The sequence below is a fragment of the Dendropsophus ebraccatus genome, chromosome 3 (genome assembly GCF_027789765.1).
Source record: "Dendropsophus ebraccatus isolate aDenEbr1 chromosome 3, aDenEbr1.pat, whole genome shotgun sequence".
Classification (NCBI taxonomy): Eukaryota; Metazoa; Chordata; class Amphibia; order Anura; family Hylidae; genus Dendropsophus; species Dendropsophus ebraccatus.
In genome coordinates, this window is record NC_091456.1 from 3,563,950 (window position 1) to 3,575,461 (window position 11,512).

The window sequence follows — 11,512 nt, forward strand, 5'->3', positions numbered from 1 at the left end:
GGGGCCCCGGCATTTGCCCTACTTAGCCGGGTGCTGACGCCGGCCCTGTGTAGCTGTACCTGAGGGGGTGACATTGTGCTGTAGCTGTACCTGAGGTGGTGACGGTGTGCTGTAGCTGTACCCGAGGTGGTGACGGTGCGCTGTAGCTGTACCCGAGGTGGTGACGGTGCGCTGTAGCTGTACCCGAGGTGGTGACGGTGCGCTGTAGCTGTACCCGAGGTGGTGACGGTGCGCTGTAGCTGTACCCGAGGTGGTGACGGTGCGCTGTAGCTGTACCCGAGGTGGTGACGGTGCGCTGTAGCTGTACCCGAGGTGGTGACGGTGCGCTGTAGCTGTACCCGAGGTGGTGACGGTGCGCTGTAGCTGTACCCGAGGTGGTGACGGTGCGCTGTAGCTGTACCCGAGGTGGTGACGGTGCGCTGTAGCTGTACCTGAGGGGGTGACAGTGCGCTGTAGCTGTACCTGAGGGGGTGACAGTGTGCTGTAGCTGTACCTGAGGGGGGTGACAGTGCGATGTATATGTACCTTAGGGGGTGACAGTGTGCTGTCGCTGTACCTGAGGTGGTGACAGTGTGCTGTAGCTGTACCCGAGGTGGTGACGGTGCGCTGTAGCTGTACCTGAGGTGGTGACGGTGCGCTGTAGCTGTACCCGAGGTGGTGACAGTGTGCTGTAGCTGTACCTGAGGTGGTGACAGTGTGCTGTAGCTGTACCTGAGGCGGGTGACAGTGCGCTGTATATGTACCTTAGGGGGTGACAGTGTGCTGTAGCTGTACCTGAGGTGGGGACAGTGCGCTGTAGCTGGCAGTCCTCTGAAGAGCTGGCAGTGGGCTGTAGCTGTACCTTAGGGGGTGACAGTGTGCTGTAGCTGGCAGTCCCCTAGTGAGCATGGCGCCTTTTGTTACTGCTTCAGTGAATGGATTATGTGCAATCATCTGTAATGAAGAGTCAGAGAGGAGTTGTGGCTCAGCTTTTGTGCCGCACTTTGGCCACCTCCCCCCTCTGTCCTCCTTCATGTACAATCAATGCTGCCCGGCCTCCTGCTCGCTCGGTGACCTACGTGGTGAGGTTTGCCAGAGCTGGGTATGGATGTAGCACGCTGTATCTGGATTATAGAAGTATTACTGCTGGCTCAGCAAGATGATGGGTGTAATCTTACCGGGTAGGAGAGACAGACACATACAGCCATCTGTGGGTCAGACACTTACCTCTTCTGCCGCTCCGTCCTGCAGACAGACGCCACAACAACTCTGCAGACATGGACTGGTGTCAGACAACGCTCCTTCAGCTGCGAGATCTAAAGCCGCCTGTGAGGGCTGTGGGGGTGGAAGCGGGTGACGTTACTGGTGAATAGAAGTAAATGTGCTGCAGCGGCTGTAAGTCATAGAACAGTCATGCGCCATTCAGCCTTATATTGTGATTTAAAGTGTCCCCGTCATTAGAAAAGTCTTTGTCTCAGTGTTCAGATCCCTACTGATCATTAGAACGAGCCAGAAGCGGCTGGTATATCCTCCACACCTGTAATAGCGCCCTGACCCCTTATTCTTGTCCCCCAGACACGCGCTCGCTTGCTCCTCGTTCTCTGCTCGCTGTTTGTGCTGTTACACACTATTACATGCACAGACAGCAGGAGGGGGGGGGATGCATGGACCTGCGGGACGATGTTTAGATTGTTTGGGTGGACACTCCTATTACACGGACTGACAGCCAGCAGACAGTCACTATTGGTAAAGTTTTTTGGGCAGGTTTTAAATCGAACACAGATGGAGCAAAGGATTTTATTTCCAGTTATTCATGATGATAAATAAGCAGCACCTCTCTCCCTATCGGCCTTCAGCTCCTGCTCGGAGACTCCTACAGCTCAGAAGACGCCATCAAAGACACAAACTATTTGTTTAATCATTGCGGCATATACAGGGAGAGACTACAATCCCACATTATATAGTATACAATCCCACATTATATATTATACAATCCCACATTATAGATTATACATTCCCACATTATATAGTATACAATCCCACATTATAGATTATACAATCCCACATTATAGATTATACATTCCCACATTATAGATTATACATTCCCACATTATATATTATACATTCCCACATTATAGATTATACATTCCCACATTATATATTATACCATCCCACATTATAGATTATACATTCCCACATTATATATTATACCATCCCACATTATATAATATACATTCCCACATTATATATTATACATTCCCACATTATAGATTATACAATCCCACATTATATAATATACATTCCCACATTATATAGTATACAATCCCACATTATATATTATACAATCCCACATTATAGATTATACATTCCCACATTATAGATTATACATTCCCACATTATAGATTATACCATCCCACATTATAGATTATACACTCCCACATTATATAGTATACAATCCCACATTATATATTATACCATCCCACATTATATATTATACATTCCCACATTATAGATTATACATTCCCACATTATATATTATACATTCCCACATTATATAGTATACAATCCCACATTATATAATATACATTCCCACATTATAGATTATACAATCCCACATTATAGATTATACAATCCCACGTTATATATTATACACTCCCACATTATAGATTATACACTCCCACATTATAGATTATACAATCCACATTATATATTATACCATCCCACATTATATATTATACACTCCCACATTATAGATTATACATTACCACATTATATATTATACAATCCCACATTATATATTATACAATCCCACATTATATATTATACAATCCCACATTATATATTATACAATCCCACATTATAGATTATACATTCCCACATTATAGATTATACATTCCCACATTATAGATTATACCATCCCACATTATAGATTATACACTCCCACATTATATATTATACATTCCCACATTATATAGTATACAATCCCACATTATATAATATACATTCCCACATTATAGATTATACAATCCCACATTATATATTATACATTCCCACATTATATATTATACACTCCCACATTATAGATTATACAATCCCACATTATATATTATACACTCCCACATTATATATTATACATTCCCACATTATATAGTATACAATCCCACATTATATAATATACATTCCCACATTATAGATTATACAATCCCACATTATAGATTATACAATCCCACATTATAGATTATACAATCCCACGTTATATATTATACACTCCCACATTATAGATTATACACTCCCACATTATAGATTATACAATCCACATTATATATTATACCATCCCACATTATATATTATACCATCCCACATTATATATTATACAATCCCACATTATAGATTATACATTCCCACATTATAGATTATACATTCCCACATTATAGATTATACCATCCCACATTATAGATTATACATTCCCACATTATAGATTATACACTCCCACATTATATAGTATACAATCCCACATTATATATTATACCATCCCACATTATAGATTATACCATCCCACATTATAGATTATACATTCCCACATTATAGATTATACAATCCCACATTATATATTATACACTCCCACATTATATATTATACATTCCCACATTATATAGTATACAATCCCACATTATATAATATACATTCCCACATTATAGATTATACAATCCCACATTATAGATTATACATTCCCACATTATAGATTATACATTCCCACATTATAGATTATACATTCCCACATTATATAGTATACAATCCCACATTATATATTATACCATCCCACATTATAGATTATACAATCCCACATTATAGATTATACAATCCCACATTATAGATTATACCATCCCACATTATAGATTATACAATCCCACGTTATATATTATACACTCCCACATTATAGATTATACACTCCCACATTATAGATTATACAATCCACATTATATATTATACCATCCCACATTATATATTATACAATCCCACATTATAGATTATACAATCCCACATTATATAATATACAATCTCACATTATATATTATACAATCCCACATGGCTTCTATGCAGCATCTCTATAATGCAGGACCAAATGCAGCATGAACCGCCATCTCCAGCTCTCATGTACAGTTTGTGTGCGGTGTTGCATCTAAGTGAATAAGTTGTAATACCTCACACAACCTGAAAAAAGAGTGGCGCTGCTTTTGGTAGAAAGCAGACAATTTTTTTTTTAACCCTAGACAATCCCTTTAAGGAGATTAGCCCACTATTAGTGTCAATATGCAGGAAAATATATTATATATATATATATAATATATAATGCCCTCCTGTATAATATATCTTCCTATATAATATCCTCCTATTTAATGTTCTCCTGTATAATATGCCCCCCTATATAATACAGTAAATATAATATATACATATAATATACTTTGTTCTGTGCAGCTGATCCAGAGATCTCCTCCTGAATAACATGGACAAATAAGTAGTCCTCTCCATTATGTGCATTAGCTCAGTAGTCCTGGATATTCATAAGCATCAGAAATCTATCCATGCTGTGTATAGGCATATAGCTGTCAATCAGCAGCTGGAGGTCGAGGGGGGGGGGTGGCAAGAATCCTATTCTCCTGCATATTAGGAGAACGGCTGAACACAATGATGTAAGTAATACACCGATCTGTTTTGCATTTAAATCATAAAGTGCCTTGGAAACTCCTACCCCTTGCAAGAATAAATAGTGACTAAAATCATAGAGCATTTATCCACATGATACCCTCCCATCCATCATCACTGCTATGGCCTAAAAGAGATGGCGCATGGCACTCGCCATCAGCCCTAATGTGATAAATGGCAGAGCGGTCACATACATATATTACTGCTGCTTAATTCTCTGGGGTTGTCAGACACCACCATACTGGAGATTGCTGGGATAAGTGATTCAAGCAGGGAAGCCCCTTTAAGTCCCTTTCATGTGAGGGTTGTATGGGCAGATCTTACAGCCATATATCCTAAAATGATCCAACCTATTATTTTCAATGCCCTCCTGTATAATATATCCCCTTATAGAATATATAATATCCCCCTATATAATACAGTATATAATGTCCTCCTGTATATTATAAGTCCCCCTATATAATATATAATGTCCTCCTGTATATTATAAGTCCCCCTATATAATATATAATGTCCTCCTGTATATTATAAGTCCCCCTACAGTATATAATGTATGACGTCCTCCTGTAATATATATAAACGGTCTTCTGTATATTATATGTCCCCCTATATAATATATGTACTCCTGTATAATATATAATGGTCTCCTGTATAATATATAATGTCCCCCTATATAATATACAACATCCTCCTGTATATTATATGTCCCCCTATATAATATATAACGTCCTCCTGTATATTATATGTCCCCCGCCCCTATATAATATATAACGTCCTCCTGTATATTATATATCCCCTATATAATATATAACATCCTCCTGTGTAATATATAATGTCCTCCTGTATAAAATATAATGGTCTCCTTTATAATATATAATGTCCCCCTATATAATATATAACATCCTCCTGTATATTATATATCCCCCCATATAATATATAACGTCCTCCTGTGTAATATATGTCCCCCTATATAATATAAAACGTCCTCCTGTGTAATATATAATGTCCACCTATATAATATATAACGTCCTCCTGTATATTATATGTCCCCCTATATAATATATAACATCTTCCTGTATATTATATGTCCCCCTATATAATATATAACATCCACCTGTGTAATGTATAATGGTCTCCAATATAATATATATAACGTCCTCCTATGTAATGTATAATGGTCTCCAATATAATATATAACGTCCTCCTATGTAATGTATAATGGTCTCCTGTATAATATATAACGTCCTCCTGTGTAATGTATAATGGTCTCCTGTATAATATACAGTATAAGGGTCTCCTATATAATATATAACATCCTCCTGTGTAATATATACATATATAGTCATTCTCACCAATGTCTGTAGCAAACTTGGACATATAGACAGGAAGGCCTGCAGATTATTCCAGGAGAGCTCAATGTCCCGGAGGACAAGTCGTAGTCGCTCGCAGTCCATGTTCCGTCTTCTGATCCCTCCTTCCATTCTCTTTGACAACCTATAAACTTCTACCACACCTGCAACATATAAAGTAATACAAAACAATCACAAAATAATCACAAAAACATTAGTGACAGTTTTACAGTCTTGTCCTTCTTCTCTTACACCCAGGAAGGCATTTCGGGCAGCACCATCCAGGAGTCTGTACATTCTAATCTTTGAACACTACATGTAACTGAAGACGCAGCCATATTGCTGCATATTATGCTTATAAAGTGAATCTCTACTGATTCAGGCAGCACAGGGTCAAAGAGGCGGAGCCTAGAGTATCCATGTCCTGGAGCGGCAGCGCCTCACTCTTTTCTTCTAGCTGCTGCCCACCCTACTCACCACAGGGGCAGCAAGAAGAGAGAGAATCCTGCGCCCCGCCTAATAAAAGATCCTCCTCCCGGTTAAGCTACATACAATGAAATATTATTGTTATGGTACCAGTGGTTGCGTCAGGACAGAGTCGCTTCAATACATTACCAAGTTGATCAGTGACGCATGTCCCAGATTCCCAGAAGAATATATGATCTGTGTGTGCACCTTTTTAACTACTACACTGGGCAACATAGGGTTCCTAACTACTACACTGGGGCACAGAGGGGGCCTAACTACTATACTGGGGCACAGAGGGGGTCTAACTACTACATTGGGGCACAGAGGGGGTCTAACTACTATACTGGGGCACAGAGGGGTCTAACTACTATACAGGGGCACAGAGGGGGCCTATCTACTATACAGGGGCACAGAGGGGGTCTAACTACTACATTGGGGCACAGAGGGGGTCTAACTACTATACTGGGGCACAGAGGGGTCTAACTACTATACAGGGGCACAGAGGGGGCCTAACTACTATACTGGGGCACAGAGCGGGTCTAACTTCTATACTGGGGCACAGAGGGGGTCTAACTATAACACTGGAGCACAGAGGGGGCCTAACTACTATACAGGGGTACAGGGGGAATCTGTATACTACATAGGGGCACAGAGGGGGCCTAACTACTAGACCGGGGCACAGAGGGGGCCTAGCTACTATACTGGCCTAACACTATATATATATACCTACTACAGTATATAGGGCATTTAAGGGGCTTATTATATGGGGGCAGAAAGTAAGCACTATTACTTTGTGAGGCTTAAAAGGTGGGGAGTTTGTATAGAGGTGAGAAGGAAGCTGAGCAAAGAGCAAAAAAAAATAATTTCTGGCAGATTTTGTGCAGATGTTTCAATGCTGGCAGAAGTCTTCATGATGGGCCAGATGGAGAATATAGCGGAAGCAAACAACTCCAATCAGAGAAGTAGTTACCTGTGATTGACTCAGAGAAGAGACCCCTATGAGTCAATGGATGTAACTGCACTGTAATCACTTATATAGGGAAGCAGATTTACCTGTAATATAATCTGCCCCTTGAGAAGACAGGAGCACTTCGCTGCACACCGAGGGTTGACTGATGCTACTCAGTATCTCATTGGCTGTCTGTATCACCTTCACATTAAAAAGAGAACAGGGGGTTTAGCTGTATAATTAAAAAATGTTATTTTAAAGGGAAACATTTAGAAAACATATCCCAAACTGCTACACAGCTCTGTAGGCGGAGAGACTATCCTCACCTTTATTGTAGGTGTACGAGGCTGAAGTCACCAAAAACAAACAGCTTTTTCTTACTGCTCTGAAGTGTCATAGAGGTGTGGTCAGGGGATTTTAATGCACTCTAGTGTCATGGTCAGTGTCATAACTACCATGGAGGCAGGCCACGCAGCTGCTATGGGACCATAGCAGCTCCCATACTATCCCCTATAGTATCCCCTAACAGAACACCCTTCCCAGACACTCAAAAAGGCTCACATCGCAGCAGCGTGCTATGAGAGCCGCTCTGAGCATCATTCTGGGGGGAGCCGTGTTCTTTGAGCGATGTCCCCCTGCTGTGAGAGCCGATCAGAAGACCCACACCGTCCCTGGTGGGGGGCAGTGTTAGGGAGGGCAATAGCCCCTCTGAGAAGCCGCACCATCTAAAGGGGGGGGTCATACACCGCCCCCTAGACACTAGGATTGTTTTTTGCTGTGTATTGCTATGGGGCCCCATTAATCCTAGTAACGCCCCCTGGACACGCCTCTATGACACTTCAGAGCAAAAAATGAAGGTTGGATAGTGTGACCGCCTAGAGAGCTATGGAGCAGGCAGTTTGCGGTGTCTTCTCGCTGACAGTTTCCCTTTGTTACTTCCTCGTCCACCGACGTTGCTGCATTATCATTATTGTGGTCGGACCCCTGATAGATCTACAGGACTATAAGGCCATTTAGAGGGGTAGCCCTGGTCTGGATGGGCCGTTGGCCTTTTGCTGTACGTCATTACCTTATGGATATGCTTCAGGGCGGTCTTCAGGTGCGCGGTGCAGGTATCCAGCTGAAAAAGAAATAAATAACAATAATTAATAGGAAGTTATTATATAAATAATAGAAGTGTGGTGTGTGCTCAACCGGTCACTTGTTAGATGGCGCTGTGTGACGCTACTACTGTTGTGGTTGGTCGGAGTATAGCTCAGCCAGATGTTGTACTGTCGTGACGCCAGTGCCAGGTGGGCACACAGGTATGGGGACACACCTGCTCTTAGCTTAAGGTGGCTGGCTATGTCCTTTCCTCTGTGGTCGGTGACCTGCCGGTCTGTGAGCGGGTCCCTTGGGTACTTATCACGGTGGTCCAGAGTGGAGTTGTGACCCATCCGGACTATCAGTACCACCATCCACAGAAAGGGGAGATGACCCAAGGATAAGGTTTCTACTGTGTAGGTGCCGGAACAATAATCACTGAGTCCTGTTATCATAAAATAAATCTTCTTTACTTGTAAGAATACTTTGTAGTTGATCAGAAACTTCTGGTTTAACAGGAAACAATCTGCGTTAAAAACTTTAGGAAAAGAAGATCTGTGCTGACTTGGTTGTGTGCTGAGAAGTAGAGTGAGCTGAGGGGAGTAGAGAGGAGTTTGTGCTGCAGGTTCAGAATAGTAGAGAGGAGTTTGTACAGAGAGTCCCAACCCAGGGTATAAGTGTGCTCTGCCGGAACTTTAGAAGAAGTAGAATACTGAAGATACTTGAAAATGGAAGAATTCTTGTGCCCGTGTTTCAACCTTTGTTGTCATTGTACCACCTGTTGCCCTACAGTGTCAGTTGACCCGTCCTATCAGGGTGACACAAGCTCCAGACTTTGTTACCTGAGTTGAGCAGAGTGGCCAAGTCTACCTGGTTACACCCGCGCTGTGAAAAAGAGCATGTAGGCTTGTAGCAACTTTGCTCTATACGGATCAGTTACTCTGGTTATCAGGATACTGTCCTTCTCTTTTAGAAATTTTCACGGCGTGGGTTGGGGTGATCTCTGACTCGTCCTCTCCTGAGTGGTTTAACACTGCATACTGAGTAGAAGTGCGTCCATGTGCGTCCGTCCACCAACACACTCCAGACTCTACTACACTGGATACTAGGTGTGGACAGGTGAAGTACAGCCGGTAATGTCTTATCTTGCGTCCTCTCTCACCAAGACTTGGGTAAGACTCACTAAGTGTGGGGGTATAGTTTCTCTCTCTGTGACAACTTCCTATAGGAGGTGTAATGTCCCCTGTGAGTGTTGGAGAAGAAAGTATAAGAGAAGAAAAGAGATAGAGATAGGTGGAGAAGAGCTCTTATTGGTGCGCAGATTAAAACAAATAATAACCTTTTGTTCACTACAGCTGTACAATACATAAGTGCATATACAAATAATAGTGACATCTAGGGGGGTCAAACTCCGGCTCTCCGGCTGTTGCAAAACTACAACTCCCATTGTGCCTGGAAAGATAAAGCTTTGGCTGTCTATGCATGATGGGAGTTGTAGTTTTGCAACAGCTGAAGGCCCGGAGTTTGACACCTGTGTTCCAGGGGATGCCTGATAACTGGAGCTCTGGTTCTTGGTGAAGGAGCAGCAACGCCCCCTACTGGTGCGATACCAAAAGATACAGACTGCAAACTGAGACCTCACACCGCCTGCCACCAAAAGACAGTCACCAGTCATCAAGGCCATGTCTGGGCTTTGGGGTCTGGGCAGGGGGTTTCTGCCTTTTTTTTTTTTCATAGGCCTCGATACACACCTGGAAAACACGGGCACTAAATAAAAACAGCATTAAAATGTGTATAAAAACCCTATAAAAAACATTGGCAGAGAAATACATAGTGCAGAGGAGGCTATAAACACTATAAACCTCAGTGCAGAGGATGCTGTAAGGTTAGGCACCGTGGATTTTACAGCTGTAAGGTTAGGCACCGTGGATTTTACAGCTGTAACATTAGGAACCATGGATTTTACAGCTGTAACGTTAGGAACCATGGATTTTACAGCTGTAAGGTTAGGCACTGTGGATTTTACAGCTGTAACATTAGGAACCATGGATTTTACAGCTGTAAGGTTAGGCACCGTGGATTTTACAGCTGTAAGGTTAGGCACCTTTACAACCACAATAGAGAACAATCCTGGGAACATTGTGCAGCTATTACACCGTGTGCAGCCGTCATGTTTGCTCTCAGGTGACGCTTGTGCTCCTATTACTGATCGGACAGACTGATCGTTTATGCAGTATTCCTCCATGTAATAGAGGTGACCCTATGTGCCGGCTATGGCCCTCGTACTCACCAGGGACGGTTCTATGGCCATTGCTCTCCACTCCTCTTGTATTAGACCGGACAGGAAGGAGGTGGTAGTGAAGGAAATACATAGAGATGTGAGAGTGTGAGGATAGTCATCTGTCTCCGCTCCGGCTCATCTAGGCCCCAGAGACGTCCAGCTTTGTCCTCACCACAAACAATGCAGTTAAAGGAGTGCGGCACGTTTCCTGGGAGGGGTTGTGCTGGAGGCCAAGTGACACGTTACCTGAGGGAGTCCTCCCAGGTCATTACAGGAGAGCAAACACACTGCACAGTGCACTCCCGGCCACACACCTTTACCTGTATACCTGTATACTGTACGATAACTTCTCTGCCTATAGGGACAGGTGAGACTCACGGCTCCATCACTCCAGGTGCTGCTCCAGGAGACAACTACAGCTCGATAATCTACGTATTACTGATCACAGCAGCAAGTTGCCCAAGTATTTTCCTAATGTGACTTGGATGAAATTGTCACCGTGTGGTCCTGGCCTTAGAGGGGTTGTTCCCTAGAAAAAAATCTTTCAAATCAACTGGTGCCAGAGATTTTTAATTTACTTCTATTAAAACAAATCTCCAGTCTTCCAGTACTTATCAGCTGCTGTATGTCCTACAGGAAGTGGTGTATTCTTTCCAGTCTGACACAGTGCTCTCTGCTGCCACCTCTGTCCATGTCAGG

The 11,512-nt window shown here is 42.5% G+C and overlaps 1 protein-coding gene across 2 annotated transcripts in view; it reads right to left on the reverse strand.

Annotated features, from left to right (window-relative positions):
• The window catches only part of LOC138785135 (synergin gamma-like), a 15,627-nt gene extending 4,594 nt beyond the window's left edge, over window positions 1-11,033 (reverse strand). Inside the window, exons 1-5 of one of the 2 annotated variants that reach the window (XM_069960720.1) lie at window positions 10,823-11,032; window positions 8,519-8,569; window positions 7,554-7,650; window positions 6,036-6,196; window positions 1,207-1,314 (exon numbers count right to left, since the gene is read on the reverse strand). In XM_069960720.1, the coding sequence (XP_069816821.1) occupies window positions 1,207-1,314; window positions 6,036-6,196; window positions 7,554-7,650; window positions 8,519-8,569; window positions 10,823-10,843 (438 nt within the window). In that variant the 5' untranslated portion in view covers window positions 10,844-11,032. Of the gene's footprint in view, window positions 1-1,206; window positions 1,315-6,035; window positions 6,197-7,553; window positions 7,651-8,518; window positions 8,570-10,822 lie in introns of both variants that reach the window. The other variant, XM_069960721.1, reaches the window with a different exon arrangement.
• Window positions 11,034-11,512: the final 479 nt, after the last annotated feature.